Consider the following 20,823-nt stretch of genomic DNA (forward strand, 5'->3'; position numbering starts at 1 on the left):
TTGATGTTCCAAAAGAAAAACAACCTGATTTTGTACAGTTCCAGAGATCTAACAATCCATTGACCTATGTGAATTAAAGCTGTACCAAAATTAATTGGCAGATAAAAATATATGTCAATAGAAACACATATAATATTGTTATGAGTTCTCATTTAATGTTACGCTGAGACAATTACCACATTTGAAAATGCAATACTGAGTATAAATGGCAAACTTATGTGGTTTATTATTAAACCCAAATATCAAAGCCTAGCATGACCATCTTGCCTAATTATTCAAAAGCTGTTCTGTGAGGTAACAGGTGAATGTCTTTTTCTTCCTACAGTTAGGATGGTGGCTAATTCTCCTAAACTCATTTTATTAACTTACATCACCTATATGTGTACAAGCTTTATAAAGATCACCTATAATGTCCTGGTTTTGTTAGACTTATGCAAATGTATTTTGAATCACCTCCACTGGTAACAGACTGCCTGAATTTGTACCTCTTTACATCACTAGGGAAACAAATAACAATAGCAGCAATCCTAAAATATATTTTAAATATATATATGAAATTAATTTATTGCTGATTCATAACCTGTGGACATGAATACTGATGTCTTGCCCCAAAAGTAGGCCTCCAAAACCAATCAGTTACTGGACTATTGGACTTGATCTAAATTGTATGAAAATGAGTACTTGAGATTGAGGTAGACTATGTATTTTTCCACTTGTATTTTTTTGTTTTGAATAAGATTAGCACATTGTACAGTATTTGAGATACCCGAATCTCTTTGTCCTATAAAATGCCAAACCCTTCTATCTTCCTAAATGCCCTTGCTGGAATGATAAAGAAATCCCTTAACTGCCTTATCCAGCTTCCCTCAATCCTTTTACCTTCTGCCTACCTCAATTCTTACTTTTTTCATCTTTGCTCACAAATAAAACTATATTTTTATTCTTAATTGGAAAACAAGTCTACCTTCATATACCGTACCTTATTCTGACAAGTAAAAAACATTTGCGTGATATTAAAACATTTGTGTGATATTACTTATTATCATCAACTACAAAGAGACTCCTACCACTCCACTTGTATGGATGTGTGGATAATGAAAAGACAGTCAATCTTTGCCACAATTCACATAACTATCTATTAAATGTCATAAAACTTATGATATTTTAAGAGTTAACTGCTTGAATTACATACAGACGTCTGTTTACAGATTAATTCCATGCTCTTGCTATAGTACAGATTCCTTGACAATGAGAAAATTTTTGTAGTCTCCCTTTCTCTCTCTTGCACTTTCAGGGATTTTTTTTGTATACTTAATATAAATACAACCCAGATACAATTATGGGTCTGTAGCAGATCTATATCTAAACAGTCTTACAGATGCATATTCTAGTTGCAGTTTCTTCTCAGTAAGATAGTCTTTGCAAAGGGAAAAGACTAGAGCAACATTAGGTGGAATCTCTCCTCCAGTATTTTAGGCTGGATTTTTCTTTATGCATAAGGACAATTTTCACATCTCCTTTTTGCTACTTGATGACATCTATTGCATTTTCTTACCCGCATTTTATTTTTACTTCTACTTCCACTTCCTAATACATCACCTCTTCACAAACACTGGGCACAGATTGCTGAGATCTAATTCAAACGTATCAAAGTTGCTTCCTAGTTATGAATCTTAATGATACATGCAGACAAATCCTTAAAATAAACTAATAAGCCTCATATTAATACACACAAATCCAAAGTGTCACAGCTCATTTATGGGATCCTTTCAGTCTATTTAATGGTAACAATGCATTATCACAGCATGAAATTCCACAAACCCTTTCTCTTTCCATGAAAATGCTAATTATCTTCACAGGCTATATATGTTGCTAGCATGTACACACAGTTATGTACATAGTCATAATCAGTCACAGTACATAATCAATAGAGGCTGACAAACATTTCAGAAGGCAATTCTTCACAAAGATGCCTTCCTGAATTTCCTAATTTGTCTCCACTGTCTAGAGAGGAAGCCTAGACAATGAACTCACATAAAATTTGGGCATGTAAATTTAGGTGAGTTAGACAGCCTAGACAATAAAATCTCCCTTACATGAAGATTAGCCACTGATGTGCAGCCACAAAGCAGTGGAATCTAGTGCTATCAATAAAATTTAATATTCTTGTTATATGCGTCCATTTGCTGTAACAGAAAATTGGAGATATATACAGCGCTTCAAGATAAATTTGGAGCTCCTGGCAAGTTCCACAACAAACAGGCATCAATTTGTTTCTTTAATACAGAGCCGTCTTATATGTATCAAATCTAGATCAATTTTAGATCAGTAATAACATGTTTTTACACCAACTGCTGTTATCCCTGAAAGTGAACATGCTATTTTGGCAACACTGTGTACCATAGATTCTTGACTATTTCAAGAAATTACAGTTCTGCAGAGCCCTAAGAGCAGCTAAAAGGCTTGCTCTTTAGTACTGCAAATCAATATCTAATTAAGTGGCTGAAGAATCATACAATGAAATGACAATCCTGGCAACTCATTTTGTAATAAAATTATACCCATAAACTGATATGTAGATAAATTTCTGTTATAAATGACATGTAGCAGAGCCTGTAAATTATTTACTTAAGAACTAATTACTGTTAGCTTACAAAATAATATTTGACTCTAAAAGCCTGAAGTTTATAAACTACACATATTTCAAATATAGTGAAAAAAATTACATCTCTCAGTGAGTTGCCATTTTGTGTGGATTATTTAAAATACACTTACTTCTGCTTACTAGCCATACTTCGGCTACTCTGTCGTTGGTTTGCCATTTGAAAATCCATGAATATTCCACAAAAAGAGTTTCTGACAGAAGGGTATTGCCTTTCTGTGATATTATAAAACATTGTTAGTGTTATAATTCACACTTTACAGTGCATTAAAATGTAAAGCAGTAAGTCTAAAAAGCAACAGATTTATTACGACGCAGCTACTAAAAGTTACTAGTTTGCACATTACACAATGTGCTCTAGCACAGTTATCAGTACAATAAGCTTCTTAACATCAGTAATAGGCCAGCATTTTTCCCTTATTATGGTCCTTTACCGATCAACTTAAAATGACTGACCATTGTAATTTTTATTTTAGAAGACTATAATGCAGAAAGTGCCTCTTTCTTTCTCCTGCCATTAGCAGGTTCCTTGTTCCCCTGTGTACAGTAAAATGCTCTATGACCAATTCCAAAAATCATATCAAATTCACGCAGACTATACCATGTGCATGCTACACGTCTAAATAAGAATCCATCACTGCAGCCACTGAGGTGGAGAACCTCATCAACACAAGTTTAACTGATGCCCTTAGTTGAATAAGCAAAACATTGAAAACTGTTGCTTTAAAAGCCATAGTTAATGGGGCAGCTACAGTATCTGATGTCATGTCGATTTTACTCCCTTTTCTGGCTAGGTGGTAGCTAATTGACCTTAATATCCAACTTCCAGTCAGGACCAGTGGTGTTTCACTTCCACAGAGGAAGACTGCCTTTTTAGATAATACTTGTAAAATGCTTTTAAACTTCTAAAAGTCATTACCAAAATGATCAACAACCATTTTAACCAAACAAGATCAAAACTTCATCAAAAAGAATGTTGTGCAATTTACAATAAAGTGCTACAATTCAGAACTGAAAAATCTAATTTTGTATTAGAATCCCATCCTGTTCATTAGATCTATAGTATTAATGGAATTCTTTTATTGATTCCATATTGTTTATCAGAAAAATAATAATAATTGTATAAATCTTCTGGAAGAAGAAATTCATATTACAGTATACTGGTTCTGACTTGCAATTGACTACTTAACAGACTGATACTGTAAAGACTTACAGAAACTCCATGCTCTTCTTCTGTGACTATACTAACTTTATATGAACAAGAATAAAAAGCTGTTTAAGATTCTTTTGCACAATGATTCTATACTGCCGATCACATGAGTGGAGCGTGCTAAGGGGAACCACAGCTGTAGATAGTTAAATAACTAGATCTGGCACTCACAGGTATCAGATCAACTGAATACAAGACAACAATTCCATAGTCACATTTCAGAAAAAAACTGCCTTTCAAAAGTGATATAGAACTATATATTTAAGTAGTATCTGTATTTGTCTCACTTTCCCATCCAGAGTAGTGGCTTCACCTCTACTTAAAAGAAAAAGGTGAACTAATGTCACCGGAAGCCCCAAACTGTTCTAGCACTCCTCCAGTTTTCAAAATCCAGACTCTCATATCCTCCTCTTACCCAAAATAAGATATATTAAATGTCAGTCTGTAAATTTTTATACTTCACATTTTAAATGATTAGTAATGCCTCTGAATCATTCTTTAGCAATATGAAAGTTACAGTACTTACCAACAAACCTAGAGTGACTCATCCAGAGGACCAGATTTCTGCCTCTAGGCAGACTTCTAGAGAAAGTGGCCTGTTTACTCATTAAGTTGTACGTGTTATTCATACATTTAATAAAAAAAGACTGGTATCTAGTCACATACCCATGATTGGTTCCTTTTTTTCACTTTCAATTTTCTTTGGCAGTGAAGTACAAATTCTATCATTTTCTGCACTAATTGCTCTTTGAATTTCTTCAATTTCTGATATTCTGGAAAATGGAATCTCTGTTAGGTTTTCTTCTGCATTTCTTTCTTCACCACTTTTGTCTTCATCATCATCAAAATCATCTTCATAATCCTTTAAAAGTAACAGGACTTTCAATAACTAATAAACATGGATTATAGATGTATTTTTCAAGATCTTTTTAAGAAATTACAAAATGCTGTCAAAATAAAAATAAAATTCTCATACAGATGGCTATAAATCCTCTGGCTGAAAGGTATTTTAAAATAACTGTTTGATAGAAAGAAAATGGCATGCCTTGATTGTGCAGTAATTTTAATCAAGAGAAGACAATCCCATGGTGTTGTTCTTCAGTGCCCCAAATAGATTAATTTATTTTTTTTAAATATCCTAAAGTAGGAATTATATGTTTAGGTGAATTATGTATTCTTTAAAGAAATAAAATGACAGTGTTCAGTGGCATAAATGCTTATGTATAAAGATGTATAAAGTTGTTTATTTGATAATTTTAATTCATGCTGCCATTCAATTTACTAGACTACCACACTATCTGTTTGCAAGTCCACTCATAAGGCTCATACTTTCATAATTCTTTTAACTAAGACAATTCGTCTCATGCTAAAATAATCACCTAACACAAATGATAGGAACAAGTCTTAAATGTGCTCTTTTCTCTCCACTGAATGCTAAAGGGCTACTATAGTGAACAGCTCAACAGTGGACATCACTCCTAACATAAGTGGAGATGAAGTCTAGCTTCACTGAACAAAGATGCACCTGGTTCCACTAGCAATGAAACCACATTCAACACACTCTTCTATCTTAATAACTTTAAAGTAAACAAAAGAGAGCTAAAAGAGTTCAATTAAACAAATTAGTGAAGGGACTGCTGTCTGTCAATATTTTTTTCTACGATATTTTTGCAATGAAAATCAATGAGGCTTTTTTTTCCCTCCTGAAATTGATTATTTCCTCTCATTATTTAAAGAAATTCAGCATTTTTTTCACAGAAAACCATTTAAATAATTGAAATCCAAGAAGACAGAAAGAGGGTCTTGTGAAGACTTCAACTCAAAAGCAGAAGTTGGTTCCCAACCCCTGATGAAAACTAAGTAAATATACAGCAGAGAGTTTCTACATAACATTTTAGTTACTTGTTACCTACTGTTAGCCAAGTTAAGGTCACTGTCACGAAAAAAAAAAATAAAAACCATCTACTGTAATCACTATTTTGATACACGAGAATTACTTCAAAAGGACAATTGTATGCTTCTACTTACTTCAAAATCATCTTCATAATTTGCTGAAAAGTTATCAAAACCCATGTCTGAATTATAGGTGCATGTATCTTTCATTTCCTAAATGAGGAAAAGAAATGAAATTGTTAAATAATCTTACAAAAAAATTAAATCTTTATCTGCCAAATCTTAGCATAAAGATAAAATGAATAGTTGTTCTTCTCAGATATTTCTCCATTTTCAAGCAAACATACAACAAATTCAGTTTAGAAATATAAACAGAAGTATATTGACAAGTGATAATTACTGACTTAAAATAATAATACAGGAAGACAAAACAGAATTCAACCCCATCTTGGAAAGACCAACTGTTTTCCTATCAGTATTTTTACTGGGAAAGATGTAAAAACTGCTGTGTTGCCTATAATTTCAGTAGTATACAGTAGCTGTTATGATGGAGTAACAAGACAAGACTGTTCTACTTTTTCAAGGATTAGACAAAATTATCCCTATACCTAAGTTACACTGGGGGACTCTATCCATTAATAAAATAGTGCAGATGTTGGAATTGGGAAAACAGAGACATGGATACAACAGGAAAATAAGATATTTTTATACATAAATGATTCTGTTAACATTGAATCCTCTACTGTATTTACATGGAATAAGATTTATGGCATCCCTGAAATAAATTCAAAGAAATTGCCTTTCTCTAGTTTACTGAACTTGATTAAAATAATGCCATTTAATTACCCCAACATATACCCCAAACAAACATGAAGCTTAATATGACACACACTGATCTATCCAATCTTTAGTCAGCCTTTTCCCTCAATAGCCTCTTCAAAGTCAGGCTAAATTATCCACATGTAAGGGATTTCAACAGATTTAAAAAAAGAAATAAATGTGAGGTTTTATGAAAATTTTCCAGTGTAATAGCACACCTATTACCTGCTTCTACAGTTACAACCAAAGGATAACAGCTGTTTGTCAATCACCAAGTTAGGCACGCTTTTGATCCCTTCACAACTCTTCAAGAGCTAGAGTTACCTAGTCTTCACAGAATGTAGTGCTTTCAAAAGTATTAAGGACATTATATAGCAGTAAACAGCTTCTATAGATATCTTACTTTCCAGTCATCAGACTTCTAGAACTAGGACTACAGTACTTCAGTCTTTCTGGTTGCTGCTTTTTGTCATTTCTCAGATCAATCTTTGGATCAAGAATAAATTATATTAGTCGGGTTGTCCATCCAGGCAAAACTGGCCAAAGCTGGGCAAAATTTCCCCACTTTGTTCTGCCTGCAAGGTTGCAGGTACCCAGCAGTAAATAATTCATATAGAATCTTTTTTAAATTTCTTATTCCATTTAGTCAGACACATGTAGCAATACAGCCAAAAAGATGGTCATAGTCTTTATTACCTTACTATAATCATCTCTGAACATGCCTATAGAGCCGTCATTTTTATTAATAACATAGATGTTTATAACACTGCATCTGTTACACACGTAGTTTTTACACACTAAAAACTTCCACCTGTCAGTAGTTGTGAAAATCTTACTGTCCTCATAAGAACCTCCTACATTCTCATAGGAAATCAGAATCATCCTATCACAGCTAGGTTCCTACTTTAAGGAATATATGGAGAATATATTGTCAATACAAAGCAGGATTAGGAAGTCATGGTAGAATACCTGGATGACTGTGGTATTTGGAGTAACAAATATATATGAAGAAATTCAACAGTGTAAAGTGCAAACCCATGGAATTTGATTTAATTATCCCTGTTGAATCAGTTCTTCAGTAGGGAACTCACCCTCCTAGGTTGCCTCCTATTGCCAACGAAGACAGAGAAGATAGTGAAAAAGGAGACCAAATACAAAAGGACTGTACTGCCTATTTCTCTTCACAAACTACAAAGGAAATTTAGGGAAATTTAGGTCCTCACCACAAACAATTCACACCTAAAGGTAAGCTGAATCTGGGCCTTAAAGATTAGCATCAATGCCAGCTGCTACTTGGAACCTCAGCTGTTGGAAACAACAGAGGAAGAAAACAGTTTTAACATATTAGTTGATCCAGGATGACTGTTGGCCACAGTGGTAAGAGCTGTGCAGACTAAATTTAAGAATATGTCAGAAAGCTACTTCTTTCTGGAACAAATAAGTATTTATGTCATGTACAGTATTACAGAAGACATTGATGAACATTCACATTCAGTACTGTGTTCAACTCTGGTCACCCATATTAAAGAAAAATTAATGCAAATTGAAACAGACAAAGAGACAGCTGCTAGAATGATGAGAGGAATGAAGAATTTGGCTTGCACACGTCAGCAAAATTAAGTCAGAGAAGACACAAACATCTTTCTATAAGCTCATTAGGGGAAGAAAACCCTAAAAAAGTATTTGAGCTAAATGCTAGCAGTAAAGGAACAATAATGGAAACATACTGGAAATTAGAAGGAAAGAATAACAGAGGTCTTACAACTTCCTTGAAAGAGAAGTATTTCTGGCATGAAAACAGCCAGGTTTTACAGAAGTTAGTATGGTTTTGAAAGATACATGGCTGAAAGATATATGCAAGATACATGGCTGCCCATAACATGAGAATATGGAAAAGAATGTCTTCATTAGGTACTACTACTTTTTCCTAGATCAGGACCATAATCCTACAACATTCCAAAACAGAATCTGGATTTTGGGGGATGGTTACAAATGGTTGAAAAATATGACAAAATATTTTAAAGCTTTTAATGGTAAAGTTAGGCTGTATCTGCAAAGACTGGCCCAAATAAACTCAAGTCTACACAGCTTGCACTTCACACTTGCTGAAAACTTGCTTCTTTCTGCACCTGTCCATTTAAACATATACAAATACTTCTTTCTTATGGCAACTGTTTTAAGAGACATATATGAATTATATTGCTAGCTGCATTTCAGTTGGCTTACACTACATATTATTTGCCTATGTCAGCTGTTTATGGAAAGAAATAATATACTTTATGTACATGTAGGTGATTTGTATTACACATCTAAACTCTTCCCACTTACTGAGAATTATTTTTTCAAGCATAGAAGATACTGAAATACAGTTGAATAGATCGCTACCTTCAACGCTTAGCAAATTTATACATAACAAATCAATTTTCTAATGCTGTATCCAGAAAGAGAGGTTAGGAGATACCTGAAGACCAATATACATAAATCTTATCTTATGATAGCATTATATTGAAATACATATTGTAACTGTTATTAATTCCAAGAAAAATGCAACATTCTAAGTTTCAAAACCAAATAGTTTTACCTCTTGTTTTGTGTCTCTTTCCTCTTTTTCAATGAGTTTTCCTTTACCTTTTGCAGTCCTGTTGAAAAAGAGAACATCAATTTTATTGGTTAACTCAGAAGAAAGCACTAGTTTTGTCTTGGTTTTGTTTTTTTTTTTGGGGGGGGGGGGGGGTTTAGAAAAAACAGGTCTTTTTTTCTGGAAAGTAAAAAATAGTTGAAAATTTCCAGTAAACTGAAATATTTCTACAAATGCTTTTACAGATCTCTATTTATGATACAAAATGATAATGAAACAGCCAAGTGATTAATCAGCTAAAAACTGCAAAAACATTGTCCAAATTTAATGCCTATAATTGCATCAAAACGGAAGAAAAAGTAAGGAGGAAAAAGCCTGTTAAACCCACATATCTATTAGTTGCATTAATATCTGCAGCAAACTGGAGATCAAGATCAGGTTGGTGTAATGTGCTATAAAGCTATAAATCATAGACTGACATTCAAACCTGGTCTTTCATTCAGAGGTTTTATTTATGAGGACAATACAATGAAGGGCAAAGAGCAGGAGAAAATCAACAACCAGCTCTGCTCCTTAACAATCTATTAGATTATTTTACAAGTAGAGTATCAGATTTCAAGAAGAGAATGTTCTGACTTCTTAAGTAAGAGGGTATTCATATACACTGCTGTTGGGACTGATGAACATAAGAAAAGGCAACAATAAAAATAAAAATTTGGCTGGATCCTCTCATAACAAATCAGAATCATTCAATGTGAAGTGCTCGAGGCTGACCCAGGGTTTTGGGACATCCCAATAAACCATATTGCCTTCCTTCCCATTCAGAAATGGCTAAGTCCTTTTTCCCAGTTATGCACAAGCAATGACTCCCCCACAATACCCCATCACCAACAGCTTCAAAATATAACCTGTATATTCTGCACTGCTTGACACAGTTGAGTGCTGCTGTTAGGAAGCAATCCAACATATGTGTTCTGAAATATTTCATTTTTTTCCTTTTGTACAGGAATACATTTCCACAATGAGAAATTCACTACGACTGAAGTCATCTGTCCCCATGCTTAAGAAACAGTCATAATACTTAGCCAATATTGGTAGTGATTTCACTATCTCTGTCAGCGTCCCCGGAAGCCAGCATGTCAGTCTTCTATTTAGCTAGGAAGCTAAACTAGGGTTTAAGAATGAGAACTGTGACTGACAACATACCCAGAGAGTTATACTTCAGAAAGTTGTATAGGAATTTCACATGGCTGAAGCATTAAAGAATGCAAAGAAAACTAGAATACATATAGAACTTCTGGAAGATTTTATATTTGCTAGTAATAAAACAGAAATATCATCCCCAAATTTTTCTGATCCTACTGAGGATGACCTGGACCTCTCCCTTTCACATGCAACAGTAAACTTGCTATATGTATCTAATGTTTTAGATACCATCCAGAGTAGGAACTAAGAGATATTCAAATTAAAATAAACAATGTAAGAGAGTCCTATGTAGTTCATCATGAACAATACATGTGTCCACGTGACTGCATAGTGAATTTCCAGGTGGTACAATACAGCATATTTGTCTCCCAAACTAAGTGCCCAGATTAATATATATCTAGTTTGCAAGGACTGCAAAATATCTCTTGCTATCCTGGGGTAGAAAAAAAATATATAAATGGAATACAATCACATACATTTTTATATGAATCCTCTTAGAGGCAAAACACCGATTTTTTTTTTTTTTTTTTTAATTGCTATAGTATCGTACAAAGGGCCTATGAAAAAAATTATATTCACCCTAGGTATCTGAGATGAAGAATTCATGCTTATTGTTTTGGTGGTGACTGAATCTTAGTAGATACCATACAGTATATACTTATTTTAAATCTCTGAATTTACCTGACACACTGATGGCTCATTTCTTCTTGAATCCTCTCCTCTTTTTTGTTCTGCAAAAGAAGTTGCAATATTCATGTGTCAGAAATGCTCAGAGGAAATATGTGTATGAACCTGTATTAGTAGTAGTGATACTAAACAGTAAGAAAGGTTTTTAATGAATTATTTAAACAACACATACTATTTTTTATCACTCATTGCTTATGAGAAGTGCTGTGTATGAACTAACATCAGAATAATCTCCTTACAAATATGGTAAGCAAAGAAAATAAACACACATAAAAGATATGCTATACACATAATATGACCTTCTCCTGAAAATATTAAATACTTGGGAGTGAAGTTTGGCTACATCCCCTTCTGCAATGCATTTCAGAAAGGAAACAAGAAGGGATCTTGAGTCTTCTTTGCTTAACAAGACCTTATAATGCTTTACCAGAGTAAATTCCAGCTTTTTTGTAGGATACCTTCACATTAGTATATTAGTAACAATGGTTAAAAAATGCTCTGGGCCCAGTGTATACTGCTTAAATTGTGAGCCCAGAGCACTTTCCTAAACACCCCTAGGTGTGGCTGAAAAACTGATAGGGACTAAAGGCTGACCTCAGTAGGCTGTGGCCAGCCTGTTTCAAAGAATGAGATTTTAACAGCATAGACTGCAACAATTCACACCAGTTGGACCCAGGGCCAGAGAACAGTCTCAGGCACTTTTAATCCCCAGTATAGGGACTTGACTCTTTAATTCTGTATTAGGAAGGTTTGTCTAAGTTTGGAAATGTATTCAATAGCTTGTTGAAGATAAAGGGGCTTTTCTCTATCCATGAACATCAGAAAAAGAAACATAACTCTGAGACAGAAGCATCAGCATCAGTGCATATATTCTGTAACAGCTACTTGAGTACATTTCCAAGGAAGTCAAACCTTGAGCAAGCCCCTGACAGACTTTTGAATTCTGCTGCAGAATGTCAGTCACAGGAATCACTTGTGGTGGGCTCCTACTGTGAAGATGCCTAGTATTTTCACTAGAAAATACACTTCTGAACTTTTCTTTGAGAAGCTTGTACATCTTTACTCTTTAGGCAGCAGCAGAAACTACCCTAGACCATCTGAACGGTTCCACGTTCCATAAAACTTACCTGATTGCAAGAGTTATAAATTACTATATATTCCTTCTCTCATTCTTGTAGAATGCATACTTGTATTATAAAAACCACTAAAAAATGACAAAGTTTTGATTAAGTCTCTAGGATATAACATCATGCTCCATATTATAAACATAAAAGATATTCTATGGCTTCAGAAGTAGAGGCAAAACCCATAAATATAAGGGATCTATACTCATGTGCCTACTTGTGAGTTAGACAGCCACACTCCCTTTATAAGCAACATAGAAAATAGCTTCTATTAAAATCATATTTTGTTTCTATGAAGGCAGCCAATACATTTTAATGAACCTCCAGCCTAATCTCATCTCCACTTCAAAGTGTTGGTAAAAATTTCAAAAGTCATAGCAATAAAGACTTCTATGAATAAAAGAAGTTTCTAACATATAGACAAGTTTCTAGTTTAAATTTCTGGGTTAGGATACTTAAATGCAGATGTAATATTTTAATCTACCACCTTAGCCTGAAATTTCAGAAAATACTGACTTACAATCCTAGTGTGTTTATTATTCACCTTATCAATGATGATATATGAACAATTAAAGTAAGTTATAAGGTAATGTTTTAAAGTCTTAACAAAACTAACCCTTAGATCACACTTCTTTCTTTCATCTTCTCTACTTTTTACTCTCTCATTAGCTTCTGCTAGTTGCCCTTCTCTGTCTCCATAGGAAGATCCCTCTTTAGATCTCTTTGATTTATGTTTTTCTTCCTCTTGCTTTTCATAACTTTTATGACTTCTCTCTTTTGAAAGCCTCTCTTTTCCCAACCTAACAGAACGTTCTTTTTTTTCTCTGTGCCTTCTTTCTCCTTCTTTATCCAACTCTTGATCTTTCTGTAACTTGTGTACACGTTCAGCTTCTTCAACTTTGTAGGCTAAAAATTTGTCAATGCTCTTTCTGGTATCATTATCCTGGAAAGAGAAAAATAACATTAAAGAGTTAGAAAATTCTCCAAGACTGTTTTATCTTCACAAATCTATCCATTTTTGACCATTAGAATGATGGATTTGTAAGTACCTAATCTCTTTCTGCCACATGGATCTTCCAGCTATTTTTTAAAAATCTCCTACGATGGCAAGTTTCAAATTATCATATCACTTACGATTCTGATGTTTCTTCTGGGACATCATGTACTTTGCTACAGAAGATTCTTTGGATTATGTACTCTTCACACAAAAATTTAATCCTTTGTTTACAAGGTGGTCTACCATAAAATAGGATGTATAGTTACCAATATCCTTGTAATAAAGGCATAAATAGCAGATGGAAAATTTTGATGTAGCTGTACAAAAATAAAGCACTTTGCTATGCAAATTTTATTTTACTTTTCCTTTAAAAAAAGAATCAAGTATGTCCTTGAAACAGAATGGCTCAGATATATTTTGTTGTGTGTTTTGTACACTTGTGAGGACCTTGCTATCTATGTATCTCTTGGATTTCTTGGGAACTGGAGTCTGATACAGTTTCTTCATTATTCTACAGTTTAATCTTATTCCATTATGAAACACTTCATTCCTTTTCCTTCCTTTACCTTCTTTTCTGTATGTCTTCTTTCTCGCTCTTTACTTCTTGTTTTCTCCTCCTCTAGAAAATATATGTATAAATTAATGAACAAATTTTATTATATTCAAACTCTGTACATAATTAACTCTAGCATGTAGAAAATAGTATTTTAGTGACATGGGTTTTCTAAAACATAAAAGCTTTCTAAAAATAACTTAATATTCTGTTGAAATTCTCCCTCCAAAGTTGGTTACTCCTTTTTCTGTCGTAATGAATCCCTCTGTTCTCAATTGTCTTGTGTAACAGTAGAAGTAATGACACATGCTACTAACTTCAGAAATCACCCTGCAACTTGGGGATTCAAATGGATCACTCGGTAGAGAATGTCTAGGCAGGAAGGTACTTATTCTCTTCAAGTCAACTGATCAACAAAAACAGTGACATTCACCCTCTCTTCAAAGGGAGGGAAATGAGCATCAAAATTTTTAAAAGCAAAATAAAACTGGGTTACCACAAGATTCTGTAAAGATATACATTCTAGCAGGTACTCACACATGCCTGTCTTTATTGTCTCTGTACAGATGGGGTATGGTTTCAGAGTATTTCTATCTAAATATCAAATATTTCAAAGTACAACAGCAACCCAAAGCAACTTACCCAAATGATGCCTGCTTTCTTTTCTTCTGTGATGTTCTTTATCCCCTCCTTCAAACAATTTCAGATTATTTTGTGTATCTATTTGCTTTATCTCATGTCTTTTATGCTTTTTGTCTCGTTCTCTATCACTCTCCCTGTCTTTATCTTTTGGTACACTGTATCTTTCCTTCTCCAAACTTGACTCTTGAAGTTTAGCTTTGTATCTCTCTCGGTCTCCTTCCCTCTGGTGCTCTTTTCCCCTTTCTCTCTCTCTCATTTTATCCCTGTCCCTTTCACCAGATTTAAACCTCTCTCTCTCTCTCGTTCTTTCCTTGCTCTTCCCTCTGTCTTTGCGTTCATGTTTATGAGTGTCTGTGTCATAAACAGACTTCTCTTTCTGCAGTTTCTTTTCTCTGTGCTTTTGGTCTTCATTTTGACTATCTGGTTGTGATGGCTGAAATAAAAAAAAATTAAACAAATCCATTATTATAATTCAGCAAACTATTTTTATATAGTATATTCATGTGAAAAAAAAATTAGTGGATTGCTAACTGTGAATTTAATTTCCCAAACTGTATTAAAATGCTGACATATTTCTAGGCTTACTTTGTAAAATCACTAACACTATTTCTGTACCTATTGTAAAAAGAACTAATAAATTAAATAAATAATAAGCTGCATTTTCAATGTATTTGAAAAGAATTGCGTATATAAAAAGAAAATTTACTGTGGAGCTGTGCATTCTGTTTAGAGCCAGGTTGAAAAATTAACTAAACATCTTAAAGCGGTTAGCTCATATAGACAGAAACTGTGCCATCTTGTAAAATATGTTACAGATATAAACTGCAATGATAGATAACTGGGCATCCTGCAGCTGACTTTAGAACAGAAGATTAGCTTTTACTTGAACAGAAAGCAGCATGTAAGAACTATGAAAGAAAGTTTTTGGCCTCGATCCCTTGAGGATGCAACTATTCTTACATTTTTCTAAAGTCATAAGAGATTATATCTTAACCTTCCTGAAGCAAGTAGCGTAACTCCCACTGATTTCACCACATCCACAATTAGAGCTATTTACTCAATGCAGAACAAACAGAACTTGCTTTGATTATAGTCAATGAGTAAAGTAAATTAAACTTTATCCATCTGTTTCACAGAAATGAAAGTTCAACCACACCACTTCTGTTGGAACTAAAGCACTTCAACTCAAATTTGTCTGCTTTAGCCCACATGGAAGTAGTAGTAATGTTACTGAATGTCTAAAAAATACCAAGTAATTATGCTGTAGCACTGGCACTGAAATAATGGAGAGCTTTGAAATGTTATTGATAGAAAGGTAGGTAATAGATTAACAAGTAAGATGCTTTTGTTTATCAAAGGACTAATGCAGATCTGGACACACCATAGAAAAGAAGATACATATTAGAAAACAGTTTTTAAAAAAATATAGCACAAAACTAATATGAACATCAGTGGTGTAACTGACTGGAGCCTGAATGCCTATCTGACCAGCAGATAAAGTCATCAACCAGTTTAAAAGTGCATGACAAACATGATAGAGGATGAAAACAAATACAATACATAATATACATGTAGGAAAGTGAATAACTATATATAAAGCAGAGCTGTAACTTGGATTTGGGTGGCCAGCAAATCAGACCCCATTGTGTCCTGTGTGATTACCATAACAATGGTATTTTTTCCATTTACCTAATTAAGAAATCTGTAATCTTATGTGACTTGTGTAGCTAGAAACAGTTGAGTGGGCCAGCCTCTGGACACACTTGGACTAGACACATGCCAGAACAGTCAGTTGTGGCAAGGAAGTTAGCAACCACACATGAAAGATCTGTACTTTTTATATTCAATGATGCAGATTTAAAGTGTCTGGTGTAGCAAAAAGCCTTAAAGAGCTATTATAGATACCAGATGGCAGAACGTCTAGTAGAACAGTCAACCCTCTATGTTTAGACCATGAATAAATTCCACTGCTGTAAGGTAACTTAACATCAAAACTAGTAGAAATAAAATAAAATCACCCTAAGATGTTTCCTAAGTTCTTCTGTTTTCCAAGTATCTTCTTTGGTTCTTCTCTACAACAGAAAAGACAGCAAAAGACTGAGTAATCCATTTGCAGAGAGAAGTAAATCATTTAACAATGAATAGTTTTTCAAAGGAAAGGATCAAGGTATATATGGTAAGTCCATGGAATTTTGTAATGTAAACATTAATTTGATTTAACCCTAATATGTATACTTACAGCATACCTGATCTGACTGGACCTGGAAGAGGCTTGAAGGTCAGACTTCTGCTGGGTTATCCAGCTCTGTACACACATTGTAACCAATTTTGAGGTCAATGCATATGGTGGATAACAGTGCAGCCCTTCAAGAAAGACTTAAAATTGGTCTTCCAATTATAGACCAAATCTGTACACACAGTCAGGCCACTTTTGGAAATTAGTCAATTATCACTGTCATTAGGTTCAATCTGCTGCTCTATTAGATTTAACTTCAAAGTCCTGGTCAGGGAATTATTTAAGGTGAGGTTTTAACATCTCTGGGGTTGAAGTTTTTCTGGGCAACCTGGTTCTTGGGTTTGACCACTCTCAATTAAAAATGTTTTCCCTATAGAGAGTCATAATTTCCCTTGCTGATAGTTAGGGCCACTACCTTCTGTCCTCTCACTGTACATCTCAGAGAAGAATTTGGCTCCACCTTTTACACAGATCCTCTTTAGGTACTTGAAGAGAGCAGTTAGATCCCCTCTTAGTTTTCTCTAGCCTGAACAGCTCCTTAGCCTCCCTCCCACACACATCAGGGCTCCAGCTCCATAGCCATCTCAGTACCTCACTCTAGAATCTTTTTAGTACCAGGGGCCTTAAAGCCAGACATAGTACTGCAGACAGGGCCTCACACGTGCTGAGTAGAGGAGAATAGTCTTCCCTACGCCTGCTAGCTATGGTCTTCATGACACACATAGCCAGGATGCAGTTAACCGTAACCACCTGAAGAGCACCCTGATGACTTACATTCAAGTTTCTGCCCACCACGACCCCCAGATCCTTTTTCTGCAGAACGACTCACAGAACCCATTCACATGGCAAACAGTAAACATGGTATTTTCCCCTTAGACATACCATTTGAGTCACCCCAAACCCAGCTGTAAGAACATTTTAGGGATTAAATAACATGGGCAAGCAGTGAAACTAAAAATACCTTGACAAATGTAATCCATTTTTTCTTTTTTTTTCATCAAAAGGGATCTGACATAGCCACAGCACATTTTTTTTTACACTTTTAAACACCAAAAGTTAAAACCAGTTAGATTACTATGCATTTCAAGTGAACCAAGGAAGCCTCTGGTTTAGTAATTACATGCATCTCAAATTTCAATCAACTGTCACTTAGTATTTTAAAATGGCTCAGACTACATGTGTAAGTTCACTGATATATGAAATATTTGTATGTAGCACTGAAGAAAAAAGATAATGAAAATAATCAGAGTATACATGGAGATTCTTTCACTAGACTTCTCCCTAGTTAAATAGGTTCTATTTCTTCTATCCTGATTTGCAGAGTTACTGCCCTTAACTGCTTGGCTGCTGCTAAATAGATTGAACTAAAAATATCATACTGTTTGAGATGACTAAAGCAAATGAAGAATTCTAATCTATTGAATATTTTTAACTATGTCACTGAAGAATGGTGACTATATTCAAAGTGACATGACCAGGCTACACTTATTCTCAAATTTAGATTTGGTAAAAGTTACTAAAAATTAACAAAATAATCGCTAATAAATATTTGAGTGACGACCTTAACTGTGGAAGACAATAAACTTATGGTGCCCATTTTTTTGCTAATTCATTATATGGAAGCAGAATTTTAGCAGTATATTTTAATTTTTTAATTATTCTCCATGAAAAAAATTCTTGTCTTTCCAAACTTAGATTTTACAGAAGATTGTACTGGACTCGTAAACTTAATCTAAAGTTGATCAGAAGTACCAAGAAGGCAGCCTTTGTAACAAAAAGAAAGTGCCCTTTAAGTTTTATTTTCTTCTGATCCTTAAAAAAGGCAAAAAAGTACAAATATTTACTACTGCAGAAAGTCAGATGAGAAAGTAAAACCAAAGATGATAATTTTCTTGAGTGAAGCTTTAACAAAGCCTAAGAAACACAACAGAACTTGTGTGAGGGTAAGCTGGAAGGAAGGATATGGATGGGAAGAGAACAGAATGCTCTATTATAGTCTCAGAGAGTAACCTATTTAAAATCCCTAATATATATGATTATGTTTTGGTTTTAGACAGTATTTAGGTACATATCAGCAAAGAAAGAAAGAATGCTAATGATGTTAATAGCCTAAAACCAGCATAACCAATAGACAATATCAGATAAGGTAGTTTGAGATTTATTTCACAGCTGAGGCAAAAAGCATGCAGCAAACATTTAGAGATGATTCTCTGGTGCCCCAAAAAGTGCATCTGCCAGTTTTCTGGGGTCTCCAGCTTTCATCTCACCACCACCACTACCATCCGTTGCTTTTATATATGATGATTTTCCACTTAATTCTCTGCTTTTGCAGACTAACAAACAAACAAATAGAAAAAGAGAGATCTTTTATAAAGCTTAAATAAAGTTAATACCTTTGAGACCACTGTCCCTCTGTAAGTAGAGGAATAATTGTACACGCAAAAAGAAATGTTTAAAACAAACTTTAAAAGAATTTATTGACATTTCTCACCTTATATACTCACTTAAATCCAGATTAAGATTAGTTATTTAAACCACACTTGGGTTTAATTTAATTCATCCACCTGAAAGCATGGGGACCTCATCAGCTGACATAATATGCCACAGATTTACTGAACTCAAGAAGTGGTACAAAAGTTTTTAACATTTAAGAATTTAAGAATCTTTAAGCTAAACAATAAGTATGTTGCCTTCTGAAGTCAGTGGAACAAGAAACCTTGCTACTTTAGATAAACTCTTTAAGAGAGATCAAAAGGGGTTTCTTCACTCACAACCCAGAAAGACTGGAGGTTTTCAGAACTTAACATTAAGTTTTCAACTAAGTTTAGTACTCAGGTAACTATGACTCGAAAGAAAAACAGTAAAATGTCTGTAGTTTTTAAGCCAGAGAAAAGTACTTTATTTTTTACCTATAAATATTTGTCTGTCTTATTTCCAATATGAGTTGCGTATTTGAGAGCCCTCAAATAGGTCAACAGCATGAGTGATAGGTTTGATTTGATAGAATAGAAACAGCAAAAGGAGGCCTTCTCATACAGCGTGGCTGTTAGTACGACTGCGTCTGGGTCTTCAGCAGTCTTATACCAACACACCTGAAAAATTTTAGATCAAAGTTTAACGTTCCATCACAATTCACTAACTCACCTTTCAGTAAAGATGTTATTGATGTACCAGTTACTGAAATTATATCTGAATGAAAGTTTTTAGAGTGGTCCTAACATACTACTTCACATACCCTGCCCAGCCACTCTACCTCCTGCTCCCTCTTCTATTCAGCACGACCACAAATTAATTAGCTGTTAAATCCAGATTCACACAACAGTAATAAAAGTGATTTGATACTTCTGCTTTTTCAAGTGAGTATATAACACAGTAATTGATGTTAGCATGTCCATGTGGTTTTGCTTCCTTTTATTTTGGAGCTCTCCAAACTATTCAGAATTTAAAACCACCATGCAAGAGTTACGTGGGTTCCTTAAAGAACTAAACCCCAGCAATTAGCAGCTACAGGAGCATCAATAACTAAATATACTTTGTCTACAATCAGAAACATGAACAGCTTTGGATATTTTCATAAACGACCCATCCTCTTCTGCAGAAAGGTCCGTGGCTGATACGGCCTCATCCTTCTGCTAGAGGAACAAGGACTTCCTTACTACCGCTACTTGGGTGAGAGTTTCAGCGTCTCGCTCACAAACCAAGGAGACTCGAACTGTCCAAGGAGTGCCACGGGGGTTCTCAGGGCCAGCAGGACGAACGCCAGGGCCGTTTCTTGCCTTTGCCCCCCCGATGCCCTGGCTTATTCGGCACCCCGGGACACGAGCGGCGGCAGCGAGACGCGGCCGGGTGAAGGGACGGCTTTGCCAAGGCATAAAGGCCCAGGAGCAGGGGGAGGCCGAGCGGAAGAACAAGCCGGGCCGGGCGGCGGCCGTGCCCCGCTGCCACCGGCGCCTCCTCAGGGCCCTCCCGGAGCGGGGCGGGGAAGGAAGGGGCGAGGCGGGGCGGCCCCTCGCGCGGTGTCCACAGGAGCCAGGCCTGGGCGGCGCCGGCAGGCTCGCCCGGCTCCCCGGCCGGTCCGCGGCGGCCCCTCACCTTGTCACCCTCCATGGCGAGGGGCGGGCGGGGCGCCGCGTCCCGCCGCCACCGGCCGCCTCCGAGCGGGCAGGAAACGGCGGCAGCTGCGTCCGGGCCTGCCTAGCAACAGGCGGCGAGGGGG

At 35.4% G+C, this 20,823-nt stretch overlaps 1 protein-coding gene across 3 annotated transcripts in view; it reads right to left on the reverse strand.

Moving 5' to 3' along the window:
* DYNC2I1 (dynein 2 intermediate chain 1) overlaps positions 1 to 20,823 on the reverse strand; it is a 35,116-nt gene extending 14,293 nt beyond the window's left edge. The window contains exons 1-10 of one of the 3 annotated variants that reach the window (XM_069778176.1): positions 20,700 to 20,823; positions 16,390 to 16,443; positions 14,372 to 14,804; positions 13,743 to 13,795; positions 12,796 to 13,122; positions 11,050 to 11,099; positions 9,166 to 9,223; positions 5,901 to 5,978; positions 4,539 to 4,734; positions 2,776 to 2,878 (exon numbers count right to left, since the gene is read on the reverse strand). In XM_069778176.1, coding sequence (XP_069634277.1) covers positions 2,776 to 2,878; positions 4,539 to 4,734; positions 5,901 to 5,978; positions 9,166 to 9,223; positions 11,050 to 11,099; positions 12,796 to 13,122; positions 13,743 to 13,795; positions 14,372 to 14,804; positions 16,390 to 16,443; positions 20,700 to 20,714 — 1,367 coding nt within the window. In that variant the 5' untranslated portion in view covers positions 20,715 to 20,823. Of the gene's footprint in view, positions 1 to 2,775; positions 2,879 to 4,538; positions 4,735 to 5,900; positions 5,979 to 9,165; positions 9,224 to 11,049; positions 11,100 to 12,795; positions 13,123 to 13,742; positions 13,796 to 14,371; positions 14,805 to 16,389; positions 16,444 to 19,098; positions 20,624 to 20,699 lie in introns of those variants that run through there. The other 2 variants (XM_069778178.1, XM_069778177.1) reach the window with 2 other exon arrangements.

Source organism: Haliaeetus albicilla, chromosome 2 (assembly GCF_947461875.1).
Source record: "Haliaeetus albicilla chromosome 2, bHalAlb1.1, whole genome shotgun sequence".
Classification (NCBI taxonomy): Eukaryota; Metazoa; Chordata; class Aves; order Accipitriformes; family Accipitridae; genus Haliaeetus; species Haliaeetus albicilla.